Here is a 19,989-nt window from a genome sequence, read left to right on the forward strand (position 1 = left end):
TAACACAGTGAAACCCCGTCTCTACTAAAAAAGTACCAAAAAAACTATCCGGGCGAGGTGGCGGCGCCTGTAGTCCCAGCTACTCGGGAGGCTGAGGCAGGAGAATGGCGTAAACCCGGGAGGCGGAGCTTGTAGTGAGCTGAGATCCGGCCACTGCACTCCAGCCTGGGCGACAGAGCGAGACTCCGTCTCAAAAAAAAAAAAGAAATTACCACCTTTCCTTGTTTTCAGTTTCTCGTGTGCAGGCATGCTGAGAATACAGACTTGGGTGACTGGGAGAAAGCAGGGCCACTGGAGACCTTGTTTGTGACCTGTTCCCCCAGCCAACCTTGGCTCCCCGCTTCTCTTGATTTCTCACCTTCCCAGGCGCTCCCTTGATGGAGTCTCAGCCGTCTGCTCTGATCACGTCTCTCCTCTCTGTCTCCCTGTGCTTTGCTTATACTTAGATCCGTCCATTCCGCTCGTTTCCTGGAGCTTTGGGTGCCGAGCCGGGCACCCAGCATTTCCTGAGGGCCTCCCACGTGCCAGCACCCGGTGGCGGGAACTCGCTGTTGGCAGCCCGTTTCCTGGCAGGCTCAGAAGCCCTCCCTCAGTGAAGGAACTGAACCTCCTCCTCTGGATTTCCTCCGCCAGGTCCAGCCATGTCTCAGTAGCCATTCTGTGAATACAAAATTTGAACCGAAGTGTGACTTCAAAGTAATACATTTAGAAAAATGTCTTTCTTAAAATTTTAACTGTACATGTCTTGAAGGAGCTTTGACTATTCAATTGAAAATGTTAAGAGAATTCATAGCATGCAGTAACTAAAAAGAATATATAATACCTAAGAATAATTTGAACATGCTTGATTTTGAATTTGTCTTAATTGGGACAAATATCTGCTTTGTGGTTTATCTCTGTCTAGGCAATGAGTAGTCTGCTGATTAATTGGAGCTTAAGGAATTTTGGCTTACTTAGAAAAAGACATTAACTATTTAATTTATGTTTGAGCCTTTATCGGCAGTTCTGTGTATCTCTAGACCGTTTGGTTGTTCTGCAGAATTTAACGTGGCAGCCTGTGTCTTCAGAGACATTTTCTAAGTCTGTTGCCCCGGGCGCCGAAATAGTGACTCTAGTGCACGTCAGCCTCTGCCCGGAGCAGCTCTCTGAACTAATGGTGGGAACTGGTTGTTGTAGGTATTTAACATGAAGCCGCTCCAGATTGTGTTTCCTGCCCGAGCAGACCCCGAAAGCCCCATCCTGGACCTGGACCTTCACCTGCCCTTGCTGTGCTTCCGGCCCGAGAAGGTGCTGCAGGTGCGCATCCCTGCCCCAACCAGCACGTCTTGTGCTCCCTGGCCCAGTGGGGCCTCGGAGCAATGATCAGAGATGATGAAGATGCGAGTTTATTCCACAATGTACCGACCGGTATACTCGAAACGTATATTATTATTTTTTAAAGCCAGCGTTCCCTGCAGTGCATGGTATTTGCAAATGGCACTCTTTGCAGGTTCTCAGGTGGCTTTTGTTTGGCAGGTGGAGCTGAGAGACCAGGAAAGAGCCTGCAGTCAGTCTGGTTTTGTTGGGTGGTGTGTTTACGAGCATTTTCTCTTTATTGTACTGAATCAGAACTGTGTACATGGGCTGGTGCAGTGGCTCGTGCCTGTAATCCCAGCACTTTGGGAGGCCGAAGTGTAAGGATTGCTTAAGGCCAGGAGTTCGAGACCGGCCTGAGCAACATAGGGAGACCCTGTCTCTACAAAAAAAATTTAAAATGAGCTGGATGTGGAGACACATTCTGGTGGTCCCAGCTGCTGGGAAGGCCAAGGTGGGAGGATTGCTTAAGCCCAGGAGTTCAAGGCCGCAGTGAGCTGTGATCACACCACTGCACTCCAGCCTGGGCAACACAGCGAGACCCTCTCTGTACCTTTTTTTTTTTTTTAAAGCGTGTACTCAGTGCGGCGGGTTCTCCCCTCAGATCCTGACATGCTTGCTGACAGAACAGCGGATCGTCTTCTTCTCCTCGGACTGGGCTCTGCTGACGCTGGTCGCCGAGTGCTTCATGACCTACCTGTATCCGCTGCAGTGGCAGCACACCTTCGTGCCCATCCTGTCGGACCAGATGCTGGATTTCGTCATGGCCCCCACGTCCTTCCTCATGGGCTGCCATCTCGACCACTTCGAAGAAGTCAGCAAGGTGAAGTAGTGAAACTTTGATTTGGAATGCTAAATTCCTGTGAGTCCATCACGGGGACACATGGGAAGACACATCTGACAGCGCTCTGCGGTGAAGGCGGGGTCTGCACACCTCAGAGAGGTCTTGGGTACCGTGAGAAGCGGCTGTTCTCTGGCTGTGTCATTGTCCTGTGGCGAAGCCAGGACCTTTTAGTCTCCTAGTGGAGACAGGCCGGTGAGTGTGCCCATCTCATTGTCCCGGTGGGGGTCGAGTGAGGCGGTCGCCAGCCCGGGCCCATGGCAGGGAGGTGTTCACAGGTGCTGCTGTTGCGGCCCCTCTGTGCATCTGACACAGCATGTTTTTAGTCGGTGAGCTGATGGATTCGTGCTAAATCTTGCGGTGATGCCAGGAGGCGGACTGGGTTTGGTTTTTAAAAATAGCTTTATTGAGATACAATTTACATACCTCAAAGTTTACCCAATTAAAATGTATGATTCAGTGGATTTTAGGATATTTGTAGAGTTGTGTAACCATCCTCCGCCCTCCGATTTTAGAAGGGAAATTTTCATCACACGTTAGCAGTCAGCCCCCAGGGCCTGACAGCCACGCCCATGCGCTTTGTCTCTGGGTTTGCCGGTTCTGGACCTCTCGTGGGAACAGAGTCGCTCCAAGCATGGTCCTTCCATCTGGCTCCTTCCACTTGGCATCATGGTTTTGAGACTCCTCCACGTGGTAGCATCTCTCAGCACTTTATTTTTATTGCTAACTAGGGTTTCATTGTATAAATAGACTGAATTTTGTTCATCCACTCACAATGAGGTCTTCGTGATAAAATCTTCATCACATTGTTCAGTGATGACCGTGCGGGTTGTTTACACCTGTTGGCTGCTGTGAACACTTGTGTGCAAGTTTTTGTGTGGATGTGTGCTTTCGTTTCTCTTGGGTGTGTCCTTAGGAGTGGAATTGCTGGGTCGTAAGGGAGCTCTTTGTTTAACCCTTTGAGAAACTGCGAAGCTGTTTTTGCAAAGCGGCCATGCCACTTTACACTCCCACCAGCAGTACGAGGGTTCCAGTTTTTCTCCGAACGTCCTCACCAGCGCTGGTTGTTGTCTGCCTTTTTAATTGTAGCCCTCCTGGTGAGGAGGAGCTGATATCTCACTGTGGTTTGATATGCACTTCCCTGGTGACGAATGATGTTGAGCATCTTTTCCTGTGCTTATTGGTGGTTCGTACAGGGTGGGTTTACATTTAACTTTCCATTTTGAACAATATCTTTCTTTCTTTTTTTTTTTTTTTTTTTTGAGACAGAGTCTCGCTCTGTTGCCCAGGCTGGAGTGCAATGACTTGATCTCGGCTCCCTGCAACCTCTGCCTCCCGGGTTCAAGTGACTCTCCTGTTTCAGCCTCCCAAGTAGCTAGGATTACAGACACATGCCACCACACCTGGCTAATTTTTGTATTTTCAGTAGTGACGGGGTTTCACCATGTTGCCCAGGCTGGTCTCAAACTCCTGGCCTCAAGTGATCCGCCCACCTCAGCCTCCCGAAGTGCTGGGATTACAGGCGCGAGCCACCATGCTTTGCCCTGTTTTGAAAATTTCTAAGTGTCCACAAAAATAGAAGAACACAGCATGTGTCATGCGCCCCTCACAGTCTTCAGCCTGTTGCCAGCTTCGCAGTCACCCCCAGCCCTGCTTTTCCCAGAGCATTTTAAAGCAAATCCCAGGCTCCAGATGCTTCCCCCACAAGTGTTGGGAAGGGCCCGTTGGTTGGGCCTGGCCAGGGTCCCCGCTGCAGGGGAGAACAGTGCTTGTGTGTTCCTGCCAAGGCCAGTGACTCACTGGGGAAAACACACTTCAGGAAAAGGCCAGGCAGACCTCCGTGGAAGGAACGGAAAAGCGTCATCCATCCTGCCTCGCAGACGAGGAGAAAATAAGCTGTGTTCTGAACTTTAAAGTTGTTTCTTTTTTTAGTCATTAGGGGAACAAAATCGTGTTTCAGGCTGTTTCAGGAGGACAACTGTTTTCACATGTTAGCCTAGCAGTTCCAGTCAGCAGTGGGGGACACCTTTGAGGCACTTACCTGTTGTGAAAAACTGGAGGAGAAGCAGCTGCTCTTCTGGGTTTGTTTGGATGTTTTGGTTTTGTTTTTTGTGGCTGGCGGTGGGATCTGCAGGAAGGAGCTGAAGTGATCCCATGTGCCTCTACAAAACCCCCTTGCGTCTCCCAAAGATGCTGGGCGTTAACACGTCCAGGGGGCCAGCTGCGTGCCTCGCTGCTTTAGCATTTTGTGTATTTGCCTTGTAAGGTTTTGAGGCCAGGAATGTGTTTGCGCGTATTTCATGTAGCCACCTGAACTGCACTCCAAAGGGTGGGGCCCAGAATGAGAGCCGGGGAGTCGGGGCCTTCCCCAGGAACGTGGCATCGCATTCCGGGGCTGTGTAAGTGTGGGGTTCGGGCACATGACTCAGTATTTGTGTACTCTGTCACAGCAGCCTCTCCAAGTCATCAGGTGCATGTCTCAAACATTCCAGGGTTGTGTGGTCTCTTAGCTCAGGCCCCTGCCCGTGCTCCCATGCTTGGAGGGGCAGAGCTGGCTGGGGAGCTGCGCCGACACAGTGGACATTGGAGGTTGGTGGTGCCCTCACTGGAGTTCTGGAATGCTACCTCTAAGACTCCCAAAAAGCAGTACATGCAGTGTTTATACCAGGGTAGGAGAAACCTTGACAACAACATGTATTGGAATCTTTTCTTCCCTTTTTTTTTTTGAGACGGAGTTTCATTCTTGTTGCCCAGGCTGGAGTGCAATGGTGAAATTTCAGCTCACTGCAACCTCCGCCTCCCGGGTTCAAGCGATTCTCCTGCCTCAGTCTCCTGAGTAGCTGGGATTACAGGCACACACCAGCACGCCTGGCTGATTTTTGTATTTTTAGTAGAGACGAGGTTCTACCATGTTGGCCAGGCTGGTCTCAAACTCCTGACCTCATGATCCACCCGCCTCGGCCTCCCAGAGTGTTGGGATTACAGGTGTGAGCCACCGCGCCCGGCCTGTATTGGAATCTTCACTGAAAGAGAAAGGCATATGGGTAAGCAAAATGTGGTCTTTCCACATAACGGACTATTCAGGCTGAAGAAGCAAGGACGTTCTAACACATGCCACAGATGGGTGAGCCTCACAGACGTCAACGTGGAGTGAAATAGGCCAGTCCCAAAAGAACAAATGCTGTTCGTGAATCTACTCATTTGAGGTCCCCAGAGGAGTCAAATTCATGGAGACAGAAAGCAGATTAGTGCGCATGTGGAGGGGAGGCTGGGAGCTGTGCTGGATAGTGAGAGTTTGTTTGGGATGATGAAAGTATTCTGGGATGGATGGGGAGATGCTTGCACAGCCACTCAAATGCACTTACACTGTCCAGCTGCACCCTTAACAATGGTTACATTGATACAGTTTATTTTACCACAATTAAGAAAAATAAGAGAGGCATATTTAATCAAATTTAGCCCATTAACATAGCTCATGATATATACTAGATTTTTGTGTAGAAAATATGAGGCTATGTGTGCATTTATTTTATTTTATTATTATTATTATTTGAGATAAGGTCTCACTCTGTTGCCCAGGCTTCAGTGCAGTGGTGTGATCTCAGCTCACTGCAGCCTCGACCTCCTGTGCTCAAGGGATCCTCCTACCTCAGCCTCCCGAGTAGCTGGGACCACCGGCACATGCTACCACACTCGGCTAATTTCTTTTAAATTGTTTGTAGGGACAGGGTATCACTGTGTTGCTCAGGCTGGTCTCAAACTCCTGGGCTCAAGCAGTCTGCCTGCCTTGGCCTCTCAAAGTGCTGGGATTGCAGGTATGAGTCACTGTGCCCGGCCCATGTGTGCATTTTAAAGAGGGTCATTTAATTAATGATGACACTGTCTTAGTGAACTCAAAACATATTTATGTGTTTTCAAAGAGGTATACAAATTCTGAGATTCTTCTGTCAATCTTTACAGATGATTCCTTGTTTTCTAGGAAGCTGACGGTTTAGTTCTGATAAATATTGATCATGGGAGCATCACCTACTCCAAGTCCACGGACGATAATGTGGACATTCCTGATGTCCCCCTCCTGGCGGCCCAGACGTTTATTCAGAGGTAACGGGAAACATTAATAGTATGAATTTCAGACTGTCTTTGTTCAGATTCTGTATTTACCACTTCAAGTATCTTTTCCTGTTTTATTTTGTTATTTTTATTTATTTATTTATTTTTTAAATTTTTTTGAGACGGAGTCTCTCTCTGTTGCCCAGGCTGGAGTGCAGTGGTGCTATCTCGGCTCACTGCAAGCTCTGCCTCCCAGGTTCACGCCATTCTCCTGCCTCAGCCTCCCGTGTAGCTGGGACTACAGGCGCCTGCCACCGCGCCCGGCTAATTTTTGTATTTTTAGTAGAGATGGGGTTTCACCATGTTAGCCAGGATGGTCTTGATCTCCTGACCTCGTGATCTGCCCGTCTTGGCCTCCCAAAGTGCTGGGATTATAGGCCTGAGCCACCGCGCCCGGCCCCAATTTTATATAATTGATAGATGTTTTATATATTATAGTTTGGAAATTATTTGTGAATTTTTTTTTTTTTTTGAGATAGAGTCTCACTCTTGTTGCCCAGGCTGGAGTGCAGTGGCGCAATCTCGGCTCACTGCAACCTCTGCCTCCTGGGTTCAAGTGATTCTCCTGCCTCAGCCTCCCAAGTAGCTGGAATTGCAGGTGCCCGCCACCATGCCTGGCTAATTTTTGTATTTTCAGTTTTTGCCATGTTGGCCAGGCTCGTCTTAAACTCCTGACCTCAAGTGATCTGCCCACCTTGGCTTCCCAAAGTGCTGGGATTATAGGCGTGAGCCACCACGCCCGGCCGTGAATATTTTGAAATGAAAGTGATTTGTCTTTATTCCAATCTTGTCTGAATATTAATTCAAGTCAAGAAACAGTGACATCCCCCAGGAAACCTACCCAGCCTCTGTCCTGTGCCCCAGGATCCTGTGCCTGTGATCCTTGAAGTTCCCTATCCATTCATTCATTCATTCATTCACTCACTGGATGTGTATTGCATCCCCATCATATACCCGGAATTGGACAGTGCCTGTGTACTAATGACAGGACAGCTATGGCCCCTGTCCTATGACTTCGTCAGTCTGCTGGGTTCTGATGGGTGTGACCCATTCTCTCCGAGCTAGAAGTTGTCCATTTCTTTCACTCCTGGCACTGCATTGGCACTTTCCTTTTTCTCTTTTTTTTTGAGATGGAGTCTCACACTGTTGCCTGGGCTGGAGTGCACTGGCGCCATCTTGGCTCACTGCAACCTCCGCCTCCTGGGTTCAAGCGATTCTCCTGCCTCAGCCTCCTGATTAGCTGAGATTGCACCTCCATGCCTGGCTAAATTTTTGTGTTTTTAGTTGAGATGGAGTTTCACTATGTTGGCCAGGCTGGTCTTGAACTCCTGACCTCGTGATCTGCCTACCTTGGCCTCCCAAAGTGCTGGATTACAAGCGTGAACCACCGTGCCCAGCCTGGAACTTAATTTTTTCGTAGTGTTTTATAGTTTATGTTTTCTTTCATCTGTTACTCAACCTCATTGGCTTAGATCAGGCGTCAGCAAACTTTTTCCAACAAGGGTCAAATAGTATTTCAGGCTTTGGGGGCCCTGAGGTCTCTGTCGAGGTGGAGAGGCTTGGCAGGGGATTTGGTCAGGGGAGGGTGAGAGGAGGTGTAGTCGCTAATGATGTCAGGACGGAGGTGTTGGGTCGTCTTGGGTGTGCCCCAAGCAGTGACTCAGCTCCGGTGCCGGGGCTCCCTCGGGGTTGCTCTGTGGAGCTCATGTTTCCCTTCAGCATTTTATAAAATGATAGCAGGAGAGATCCTGCTCTGGAGTCCTCACAACTATGGGATCCGACTGCAGTCAGGCCCCGAGTGTGGGCCGTGGGGGTCACGCTGGAGGGAGCAGAGCGCTGAGGCTTTTTGCAGACAGCCAGGCTGTACTTGCTTCTGGTGAAGCCTGTGATGCAGCCTGGATTTGGGTCAGCAGTCACCTTTCTTCTCCTTGCCTTCCTTTGTCTTTGCGTTGGGAGGAGTGGGAAGGAGGAGGGCGGTTTCTGGCCTGGCCTTTCACCTGGCTTTTCTGATTTTTGACTCTTACCTTGGTGTGGATTATTCCTTCTACCTGGAAGTTTTCTGTAAAATGTTTAGGAGAACTACTTTTTTTTTTTTTTTTTTTTTTGGAGATGGAGTCTTGCTCTGTCACCCAGGCTGGGGTGCCATGGCATGATCTTGGCTCTCTGCAACCTCCGCCTTCCAGGTTCAAGTGATTCTTCTGCCTCAGCCTCCCTAGTAGCCGAGATTACAGGCACCCACCACCATGCCCGACTAGTTTTTGTGTTTTTAGTAGAGACAGGGTTTCACCATGTCGGCCAGGCTGGTCTCGAACTTCTGACCTCAGGTGATCCACCTGCCTGGGTCTCCCAAAGTGCTCAGATTACAGGTGTGAGCCACCACACCCGGCCGGAGAACTACCTTTATTATTGTTCTTGCATCTTAAAAAATTTCCTGAGGCCTTAAAGCCAAGCGATGGTCTCGCACAGGCAAGGTTTGTTTCTGTGTGCTTGGGCTGTGGAATCGCTGGCTGTCCTCCCCAGCCAGGGCCACCTGAGCAGCTGTTCTGTTGGCAACTGTCGTCTGCGTGAACTTTGAAGGAGACACGTGCTTTCCCAATCTCAGCTGCTTTCTGGTAAGCCACAGCTGCTTCCTTTTTAGAGTGTGGCATTCTGTAACAGAACGGCGCTTTGTGAGACTGTGGTGGAGCTCTGAGCATTTCCAGGAAGGTGGGATTCCACCTGTGTCCTCGTCTTCTTGTTAGAATTCCGCAATAGGAACGCACACGGTGCGGAGGCTGGACCCCGCTTTGGCTAGACCCCCCAGAATGGGGATGCAGGATGTTGTGTCTCCCACAGTCTCATTTTTGGAGACTATTTTATAAACACGAGCTAATCCGTGTGCCGTGGGTGACCTGTCTGTAAGAGGCCTCTGAGCTCATGATACGGGCTGTGGGCTGCGGTGTGTGGGGGGGGCGTCCTCAGGGGGCTCCGGAGTGCAATGTGCATCTCTCTGCACCTGGGCGTGTGACTGGGAGGGACAGGGCAGCCCCCTTCTTCCCCAGCTTTCCTCAGCACCCTTGGTTCTTGGTCACTCTCTGCGCCGCTGTCTTCGTCTCTGATGGAAGCCGCTGTCTCCCTGGGCAGCAGGGGCAGGGTCCCCAGCTCAGGGCTGTGCTGGCTGCGTGCTTGGGTGGGGGAGGCACAGGATCCCGGGGGAGGGGATGGCCGTCTCCTTCAGACCCCACTGTCCCTGCACCAGAAGATGCAGAAAGAGAAGCTGCCAGTCCAGGTGGCATCATAGCCCTTTTTACATGAGGGAAGTCATCAAAATTTCTTTCCCTGGCATTCTACGTGTTCTTCCAGATGAAAGGCCAGTTTAGTGCTGGTAAACATCGCAGTTCTTGAGACTCCTCTAGGCAGGGGTAGTGCCCGAGTCCCGTGAGTCTGGTCAGCCAGGGCTGGGCTGGCCCCTCAGCATGTTTGGAGAGAACCCTGGTCCTGGCTCTGGCGCCGCCTGCCTGCCACTCCCCTGGTGGGCCCCTCCACTCAGAATCCCGTTCTTCCCTTTTTCTGTCCCCGTCTCCAGGAGGATCAGGCAGCGGCAGGGGCCTGTGGCCAATGCGCCCTTCCCATCACAGAGAAGATTGGCTCCTGCCGGCCATGCTGACCCGGCCCACACCCTCCCCCACCCCGGCCACCATGCTGGGCCGCACTGGCTCCATCAGGTCCCCCGTCTGTGTCTTCCTGTCACATCTCTGGTTCCAGGTCATCTCCTGGGAGAACTCTTCTCCACCCGCTCAGTCTGACCATCATGTCTCTCTGGCCCATCGCTCTGATGTGCGTCTGTGCCTGATGTCCCCATTATCTCCTGTTTTCTTGATTTGTCTCTTTTCCTACTTCCTCCCACTCACATGGAAGTGCCATGCAGGCAGGAGCTTGGCCTGTGTCCACCACCCCTCCCCGGCACACAGATCAGTGTATGGCAAAAGTAGGATATAGTAGGTGCTCAAGAAATATGTGTGACCAGATATGCGTTGGTTCTGTTTATTTTGTGTATTTCTAACGTCCCTCTAGACATGCAGCCTTGAGTGGTGTTGGGAAGGCCAGGGGTCCAATCTCATGGTGACTCAGGGTTGACAGATATCTGTGAGTTCCTGTCCCTGAGTGAGGCCCTCTGGGGTGAGCCTGTGGCCATGTCCTGGTGGGCCAAGAGTGTGACACCCAGGATGTTTGTTGCAGGGCACAGAGGGGCATCTGATCCTGCCTGGGCAGGAAGTACAGAGGGGAAGCCATGGGGGAGCCGTGACTGTCCCTTCTAGGCAGCCCTGAGTGACCCGTCAAGAGGCAGCCTTACCTGGAAGCCTTTGGTGTCCTAGAAGGGGGAGTGTGCCCTCACTGCAGTGGCAGGATGGGAATGATCTGGCCTGGGTGAAGTGTGCGGAGTCCAAGTCGAGGCCCATGTGTCAGGTGATCCACCCGCCTCGGCCTCCCAAAGTGCTGGGATTACAGGCGTGAGCCACCGCGCCCAGCCCGTGATGTACTTTTAACGATCACCCGCCCCTCAAGTTATTGATCGGTATTTGAGCCTGCGAAGTGTTCGTTTACCTGGCGGGCTGTGTGCCGCTGGTGAGCGGCCATGGCCAGCGGCGCTGGGGCTGAGCCAGCTTCGGTCTGCCTCCTTCCAGGGTGCAGAGCCTCCAGCTCCACCACGAGCTGCATGCCGCCCACCTCCTCTCCAGCACAGACCTGAACGAGGGCCATGCCCACCGGCGGGCCTGGCAGCAGAAACTCAACTGCCAGATACAGCAGACCACCCTGCAGCTGCTTGTGAGCATCTTCAGGTACGTGAGAGAACATTTCCGGCGTCCATGAGGAGGTAACCAGCCAGTCAGCCATTCCATGGGGATCGTGCACCCTGCCCCAGAGGGCAGGCCATGGGCACCATCTGCCTGGCAAACACAAGCGGTCCCCGCCCCGCCAAAGCTTTTCTTGTGACTGTTACAATCAGCAGTTATGGGAAGTTTGTTCTTTTGACTCTGACCCTGCCTGTGCCTTCCTAACGCCCTGTCCTGCTGGTGACTGTGCCTTCCTGACGCCCTCTCCTGGTGACCCCCTGCAGGTGGCTGTTTTGGGACAGCCCTCTAGGAAGACGCAAATCTGATAAACCTGCAGGGAGCACCTGTCACTCTGGCCTGTGCTGGCTCCGGTCTCTGGCTCAGTCCACGGAGGGCTCTGTCCCAAGAGGCCTGCATCCAGGGGCTAGTGAGGGACAGACAGGCCATTTTGATGTGACTCGTAAGCTAGATGATGAAACCATCTATGGGAGAGCCACAGGACGGGTGGGGCACTCAAGATGTGCCCGTTAGTGAGTTTTCTTTCTCCTCATTCCAGGAATTACTACATTAGCTGCCTCCTGCATGCTATTGCTTCCCCAGCGCTTGAGCTAGAATTGGTTAAGTGGACAAGCCAAGTGTGTGTATTTCAGTGTGATACAGTGCAGGTATTGAGTTGCTATTTCTGGCCTAAATATGCAGTCACTTAAGGAATATATGGCAAAATGATAGCTTCACAGATAAGTACTTGGTAATACAAAAGCTTTTGGGCCTTCTCCCACTCTCTCTCTCTTTCTCTGGCAGTGTTCCTCCTCTCCTTCTCGCTGGTTGCTCCCTGAGTCCAGGAGGCACCCCCGAGGCTAGCCTCATCTGTTCTTGAGGGGCCTTCTGCTTTGGAAGGGGGTTAGCACAGAGTCTGCTGGCTTGGTCGTACTCTGTGTGATTATTTCAAAATGGAAATTTAAATGGCCTTTTTTTTTTCTTTTTTTGAGACAGAGTCTTACTCGGTCACCCAGGCTGGAGTGCAGTGACACCATCTTGGCTCACTGCAACTGCTGCCTCCCAGGTTCAAATGATTCTCCTGCCTTGGCCTCAGAAGTAGCTGGGACTACAGGCACACACCACCACGCCTAGCTAATTTTTTGTATTTTCAGCAGAGACGGGGCCAAAATGTGGCCATTTCGCCATGTTTGCCAGGCTAGTCACCAAATCCTGACCTCAGGTGATCCTCCTGCCTTGGCCACCCAATGTGCTGGCATTACAGGTGTGAGCTACTGCGCCTGGCCTAAATGGCCTATTCTTTTGATGTATTTGTTTGCATAAAGCGAATAATTTATTAGGAACAAAAGGGATGGTGTATTACAGACATGTGATATTATCTCTGCCCAAAGAGGCATAATTAGTGTGGTCCTAAATATGTTGTTTTCCTTTTGTTCTTTGAAGATGAAATATTTTATGAACAAGTTGTTTTTTTTTTTTTGAGACGGAGTCTCACTCTGTCGCCCAGGCTGAAGTGCAGTGGCACGATCTTGGCTCACTGCAAGCTCTGCCTCCCAGGTTCACGCCATTCTCCTGTCTCAGCCTCCCGAGTAGCTGGGACTACAGGCACCCGGCACCATGCCCGGCTAATTTTTTTTTGTATTTTCAGTAGAGACGGGGTTTCACTGGGTTAGCCACGATGGTCTTGATCTGACCTCGTATCCATCCGCCTTGGCCTCCCAAAGTGCTGGGATTACAGGCGTGAGCCACCGCGCCCGGCCTTTTTAAAATTTCTTAATATTTTACAAGCTCAGTGAGTTGACAGAAAAGCAGAATAGTCCCAGCCACTTGAGAGGCTGAGGCGGGAGGATCCCGTGAGCCTCGGAGTTTGAGAACAGCCTGGACGACATAGCAAGATCCTGGCTCTTTAAAAAAAGAAGCAGAAGATATGATTACAGATGATAAAACTTTATTTCCCCTGGATGAAATAACTTATTCTCTCAAGGAAAACACTAAACAGATTATGTACTGAATATACCCTGTAAGGTTGTTCGTTCTATTTGTGTATTACTTTAGATCTGGGAGATCACGTGCTAAAATCTCGATGGGTTTATAACATGATCTGAGGAAACTGGGTACAAAGAGGTGAAGTGGGCCAGGCGCGGTGGCTCACGCCTGTAATCCCAGCACTTTGGGAGGCCAAGGTGTGTGTATCACCTGAGGTCAAGAGTTTGAGACCAGTCTGGCCAGCGTGGTGAAACCCCATGTGTACTAAAAATATGAAAATTAGCTAGGTGTGGTGGTGTGTACCTGTAATCCCAGCTACTTCGAGGCTGAGGCAGGAGAATCACTTGAACCGGGAAGGCAGAGGTTGCAGTAAGCCAAGATTGTGCCACTGCACTCCAGCCTGGGCCATAGAGCGAGACCCCATCTAAACAAACAAGCAAACGCAGAGATGAAGTGACTTGTCTGGGGAGGCTGGCGGCCGAGGTGGTTAGCACTTGGAGAGTCTGGCTGCCCCTCTGGGCTCCCCATCCTGGACTCAGTTTCATGTGTGTGAACTACCACTGATTTTTGTGTCTTAATTTGCATAAGGAACTGGTGGGCTGGAGGAAGGTGAGAACAGGAACAGCGCCTCCTGGAGTTTCATTCTAGTTGGGGGAAAGTTATGCTTGACCACGAAATACATCCCTGTCGTATCATTTTGGTAATCAAGAGTCTTTCTGAAGAACACAGCTTTTTCAAAGTTTATATCTCTTGTAACCATTTTTCTGCTACTAAAAGTGGTCTATTTTTTCATGTGTTTAAGAACGTTTTAGCACTCAGACTGTCTTTCTCTTTGTCAGGGATGTAAAGAATCATTTAAATTATGAACACAGAGTCTTTAATAGTGAAGAATTTCTCAAAACCAGGGCTGCAGGGGACCATCAGTTTTATAAGCAGGTGAGAACTGTGGGATGTGGGTGTGCCTATGTGTGTTCAACCCATTATCCTTTTCTGTATTTAAATACTTTTCAAAATAAAATTTCTCAAGTGTATCAATTTTTCCAAAAAGTTTGTTTTAGCACGGTTCCTTTTGGTCATGTGACTCTCCCTCTTTTTTAAAAAATCAGCTTTTTAAGAGTATAATTTACTTATGGCCAGGCACAGTGGCTCACGCCTGTAATCCTAGCACTTTGGGAGGCGAGGCGGGCAGATCACTTGAGGTCAGGAGTTTGAGACCAGCCTGGCCAACATGGTGAAACCCTGTCGCTACCAAAAATACAAAAATGAGCCGGGCGTGGTGGTGGGCGCCTGTAATCCCAGCTACTCAGGAGGCTGAGGCAGGAGAATTGCTTGAACCTGGGGAGTGGAGGTTGCAGTGATCCAAGATGGTGCCACTACACTCCAGCCTGGGTGACAGAGCAAGACTCCGTCTCAAAAAAAAAGTATAATTTACTTAAAATATGGCCATTTTAAGTGTGTGGTTTGATGGATTTTGACAAATGTACATATCTGTATCACCACTTCCTCAACCTGGACATAGAACATTCCCATGACCCCAGCCAGCCCCATCCCTCCCCAGGTCCCGGCAACTCTACCTGCGTGCGTCCCCGTAGACGGTCGGCCCGTCTCAGAGTCTCAGGCTGTGCAGTCCTACGGTCTGCGCTCTGCCTGCCTCTCTCCCTCAGCCTCCTGCCTTGGGCCGAGCTGGGCTACTGTGTGTCTCAGCAGCAGCTCCTTTTTTTGCTAGGAATGTCCCGTGGTTGGGACAGAGTGTGCTTTGTTCTTCTGTCCACCTGCTACTGAGCATTTGGGTTTTTCCGTTTGTGACTATTACAAAAAATAATCACCTCAGGGGCTTTGCCCTGGCAGGCGATAGAAGCTGCCTGAAGAGTCCCTTGATCCTTTTGGGTTTTTTTTTTTTTACAGCTTTGGGGTAGGCCAAGAACAGCCTTTCTCTAGGATTGGTTTATAACCTAACCCATCCGCTAAGTGATGTGCCTCCATCCCCCGCCGTGTCTCCTGAATGGCTGGAGGTCAGCCAGGACCCTCCGCCCTGGCTGTTGGGGGCGTGACTGGCTCTCTGCCCTTGTGAGCTTGGAGGGTTGTTTTGCTGACAGCTTCCCAGTCGTTCTTTGGTTTGATGCGGTTTCGCCCTGTGCCTGGGCAGCGGGGTGTTCAGCAAAGGCTTAGGGAGACCCTGATGCAGGCTCCCTAATACAGGCTCCTAATACAGACCCTGATACACGCTCCCTGTATCATTCCCTCGTCTCCAGAACCCTGCCCGAGGCTTCCAGCTGCCCCAGCCTCTGTGAGCTCCCTCCACGCCCTCAGGGCTGGAGCCGCACCAGCCACGAGCCTGCCTCTTGTCCAGTGTCTGAAAACAGTCGTTTCCTCTTTTTTATCGAGTTTCCTCACAGTTTATGTCAAGAGGATATGTCTGAGCCTTGTCTACTGCCTTATGGCCAGAAGCATGTGTCCACCTCTTTTAGCTATGAGGAAATACGCTTTTGTTCACGGGGTGGGTATGTGGGCCCCACTGTGTGAAAGTATGGCCACCATTTCTTCTCCTGTGTGAATGAGGAAGGACAGAAAACCCTCGAGTTCGTTCACTCAGTCAGTATCCACTGGGCATGAGTGGTGGTGCCCAGTTCTGTGCCAGGAGGCTCAGGGGCTTTGGAGCAGGGACTTGGAGAGTCGGCACAGCCCAGTGACCAGCCCTTCTGTCTTTTCCAGGTCTTAGACACCTACATGTTCCATTCTTTCCTTAAAGCCCGGCTCAACAGGAGGATGGACGCCTTTGCTCAGATGGACCTCGACACCCAGTCGGAGGAGGACAGGTGCTCCACTGTCGTGTTTTGGATCCACAGCTCTTTAGGGATCACAGTGTTCAAGGACCTCAGTTTTATTCGAATGAGTAAACGAGAAAGTCAACGGGAAATGCCTTGTGCTGAGAAACTCATGATGAACTGGGCAACAGCTGGGAAGCTCTTCTCTCTACGCTTCTACCTCTTTTTTTTTTTTTTTTTTTTTGAGACAGAGTCTCGCTCTTGTTGCCCAGGCTAGAGTGCAGTGACGCAATCTTAGCTCACTGCGACCTCTGCTTCCTGGGTTCAAGCAATTCTCCTGCCTCAGCCTCCTGAGTAGCTGGGATTACAGACACCCACCATCATGCCCAGCTAATTTTTGTATTTTTGTAGAGATGGGGTTTCACCATGTTGGCCAGGCTGGTCTCGAACCCCTGACCTCAGGTGATCCACCCACCTCAGCCTCCCAAAGTGCTGGGATTACAGGTGTGAGCCACCACTCCTGGCCTGTTTCTACTTCTTGAGGGAACGCTTGAAACGTGCCTGATGTTAGCGTGCTCCCTGTGGTTTGCGGCCCTGCGTCTTCCTTGGTGTCACTCTTTTCCATCTCCTTTCTCTCTTCCCACCTCCCCTGTGGTTTTCCATCTCTTCCTTGCTCTTTTCCTGAGCCCCTCCAACACGCGTCCGCTGCAGTCAGGGCTCCTGCTGGCTTATGCTGGTTTCTTCTGGGCTCGCGTCTGGGTCTCCCTGAGGCTGCACTTGGTGAGGTTTGGGCAACACGTTCTTACCGGTCTGTTTTCCACTGGTCTGTAAGAGTATCACATGCTCTTCATTACACTGGGGAAAACGCTTCGTTTAGGCTTATTCTGCCATCATTATTGTGTCTATAAAGTAAAGCGTTGCCTTTTCCTACCCCAGAATAAATGGAATGCTTGGAAGTCCAAGGAGACCGACCATTGAGAAAATAGCCTCTCGGAAGTCCTCGCACCTGCAGGTCATCCACAGGCGCATGGTGGTCAGCATGCCCAACCTGCAGGACGTCGTCATGCCTGAGCTGGTACCCAGGAATTCTTCGCTCCGGCTGACGGACACCGCAGGCTGGACGGGCAGCAGCGCAGGTAAGGGCTGCCCCCCATCGTGGTGCTGTGTGTCGGTCCCCCCCATTCCTGCACTGCAAGTCGTTGAGCAAAACTGGAACTTGTTTCAGGGGAGAGGAGTGGGCTTGTTTTAGTAGCCGAGTTATTTGAAATGTTTAGAATATTCATTTTGCCAACTGTGTGCCTTCTAGAAAATTATTTCTTGCCTATATTTTCTGCCACCCAGTGTCACTGCTAAAGGTAACGGGGGCTCTGCATGGTTCGGCATCCTTCACAAGCACAGGCTGTGTGTGTCTCTGTGTGTGTGGATTGCATGTGTATAAATACATATTTACACATACACACGTGATAGGAGGCAGGGGGCACCAGGCACTTTCTAGAGCCAGAGCTGTGAAGGAGCCCAGGGCCCCTGCCCTTGTGGAGCTGGCATTCCAGGGCCAGGGCTAAAGTGAGCAGGGCCCGGGATGGGGAGGGACTGTGACTGTGGTTGGGACATTTCTACAGAGACGGGAGTGTACGGAGAGGCTGAGCCCTGCCTGGCGCCTTCTCGGGGAGGTACATCCTGTCCCTAGTGGATGGGAGAAACTTTGGGAGGCCAGGGCCTTGACCCCCGGGGCACCTGCAGCTGCTGTCTCAGGCCCAGGCAGCAAGCACCCCGTGGTTCCTCCTGATCACTGTGCTCGGACCCCGGGAGCCGCATGAGCGACAGCTTGATGACCCCAAGGGCTATGGTCTAGCAGGGGCAGTGTGCGTGAATGACAGACCACCTTGCCCTTATCAGCTGAGCGCTGGAGCTCAGAGCAAACATTCTGGAGGCCACTGTGGGGTCCGAGCCTTCTGCCCCTGGCTGTGTGACCCTGGGCAGGCGACTTCACCTCCCTGGTTCTGTGGTTCCTCTTCTGAACACCTGTCAGTCTGCCGCTGGCAGATGCCCTGTGCCCACTCACGCTGGGAGCGTGCTCCGCTTTCTCTGCCCTCGGAACCTTCCCCTGGAGACCCCGTGACCCTCTGCCTGCTCTCTCGGTCCACTGGAGCTCCCGGGAGAAGAGGAAAACCAGCACCCAGTTGGTGCCTAGCACCCGGAGGGCCCTTAGGTAGTATCTATAGAAGGAGTTGGTGTGAGACACACACCTGGTTGAAGTTTGGCTCAGGCACTTAGTCTCTGTGTACCTGGGACAAGTAACCCAGGCTGTGGAAGCCTCGGTTTCCACATCTGTAGAACAGGACTCTAATAATAATACCCCTGTCCTGAGTTGTCTTTAAGGTAAATGAAGCAGTGGTTCTAAAGGGCTTCATCCTGCCTAGCAAGTACATCTTGGCTTCGACTATTAGCTTCATCCTCAAATAAAGCCTCAGTACCTGATACCTCAATCGTATTACTAGTTGTAGCAAATCAAATTGTTCAGTGAATGCTAGCTGCTGTATTCCTTGGGGTACCATGGGAGCAAAGTGAGGGTTCTCTCATGCCTCCCAGGGCGGTGGGTGCGTGGAGCTTTCTGGAGGTTTCTGGAGGGACACACCCATTCTCATTTTATTTTGCATCCAGAGAAACATTGTCCTTGACAAGATGATGTCACAGGGACACGTGTTCATTTGTAAGGGCTGTGCTAATGGTCTCCTTTTTCCCCTTAATGTTTTAGTACTGAATGTGACGCTGAAGTCCCCATATACATTCAAGATTCCCGAAATCCACTTTCCGCTGGAGAGCAAGTGCGTGCAGGCGTACTATGCCGACTTTGTCACCCTGCTGAGCAAGGCCATGGACTTTCTGGCCCCTGATAACTCTCTGCTCCTGGCCCGCTATGTCTACCTCCGAGGGCTCGTTCATCTGATGCAAGGACAGCTGCTGGACGCCCTCTTGGACTTCCAGAATCTGTATAAAACAGACATACGGATCTTTCCCACTGATTTGGTGAAAAGGACGGTGGAATCCATGTCTGCCCCCGAGCGGGCGCAGGCGGAGCAGGCGCCGGAGCTGATGCGGCTCATCAGTGAGATCCTGGACAAGCCGCACGAGGCCTCGAAGCTGGACGACCACGTGAAGAACTTCGAGCTGCCGAAGGAGTACATGCAGCTGGACGACTTCATGAAGCGGGTCCAGGAGTCAGGGATCGTGAAGGACGCCAGCACCATCCAGCGGCTGTTCGAGGCCTTGACTGTAGGTAAGAGGACACCTGGCACCATCACCGATTTTATTATTTAGAGACAGGGTTTGGCTCTGTCGCCTAGGCTGGAGTGGACTGGTGCAATCACAGCTCACTGCAACCTCTACCTCCTGGGCTCAAGCAGTTCTCCCACCTCAGCCTTCCGAGTAACTGGGACTACAGGTACGTGACACCGAGCCCAGCTAATTTTAGTATTTTTTGTAGAGACAGGGTTTCAGTATGTTGCCCAGGCTGGTCTCGAACTCCTGGGCTCAAGTGATCCACCCACCTTGGCCTCCCTAAGTGCTGAGATTACAAGCATGAGCCACTGAACCAGGCACATATATTTTATTTTACTTTATTTATTTTTGAAACAGAGTCTTGTTCTGTCTCAGGCTGGAGTACAATGGCACGATCTTGGCTCACTGCAACCTCCACCTCCTGGGTTCACGTGATTCTCCTGTCTTAGCCTCCTGAGTAGCTGGGATTATAGGCATGTGCCTCCACGCCCAGCTAATTTTTGTATTTTTGTAAAGACAGGGTTTCACCATGTTGGCCAGGCTGGTCTCGAACTCCTGACCTCAAGATGATCCACCTGCCTTGGCCCCCCAAAGTGCTGGGATTACAGGCATGCGCCACCATGCCTGGTCCCATATATTTTAAATACTTAACGACAATGGTCAGGTAACAGCAGTGGTGAGGTAAGCCGCCAGCTGGTGACAGGCAAGACTGCTGCAGCACCGTGGTCTTGACTGTTGCTCTGGGCACTTACCTGGGAACGGGTGTGGTTGGCAGGGCCCTTAGGCAATGTGCCTGTCGCTGAGATCTTAAACACATCTCCAGGCTGGGCTCTGAGCTGCGCTC

General features: G+C 51.3%; 1 protein-coding gene across 6 annotated transcripts in view; it reads left to right on the forward strand.

The window, feature by feature from the left end:
* Positions 1 to 1,077: 1,077 nt before the first annotated feature.
* Positions 1,078 to 19,989, forward strand: part of DENND3 (DENN domain containing 3) — a 46,450-nt gene continuing 27,538 nt past the window's right edge. For 2 of the 6 annotated variants that reach the window (XR_003309471.2, XM_031935921.1), the window contains exons 1-8: positions 1,078 to 1,296; positions 1,958 to 2,176; positions 6,174 to 6,295; positions 10,969 to 11,124; positions 13,941 to 14,037; positions 15,814 to 15,917; positions 16,803 to 17,002; positions 18,622 to 19,143. Coding sequence is in view for 4 of the 6 variants with exons in the window: in XM_031935921.1 (XP_031791781.1) it covers positions 1,186 to 1,296; positions 1,958 to 2,176; positions 6,174 to 6,295; positions 10,969 to 11,124; positions 13,941 to 14,037; positions 15,814 to 15,917; positions 16,803 to 17,002; positions 18,622 to 19,143 (1,531 nt within the window). In the remaining 2 variants the exon portion in view is untranslated. Of the gene's footprint in view, positions 1,297 to 1,925; positions 2,177 to 6,173; positions 6,296 to 10,968; positions 11,125 to 13,940; positions 14,038 to 15,813; positions 15,918 to 16,802; positions 17,003 to 18,621; positions 19,144 to 19,989 lie in introns of all 6 variants that reach the window. The other 4 variants (XR_003309472.2, XM_026454569.2, XM_026454568.2 and 1 more) reach the window with 4 other exon arrangements.

The sequence above is a fragment of the Piliocolobus tephrosceles genome, chromosome 7 (assembly GCF_002776525.5).
Source record: "Piliocolobus tephrosceles isolate RC106 chromosome 7, ASM277652v3, whole genome shotgun sequence".
Lineage (NCBI taxonomy): Eukaryota > Metazoa > Chordata > Mammalia > Primates > Cercopithecidae > Piliocolobus > Piliocolobus tephrosceles.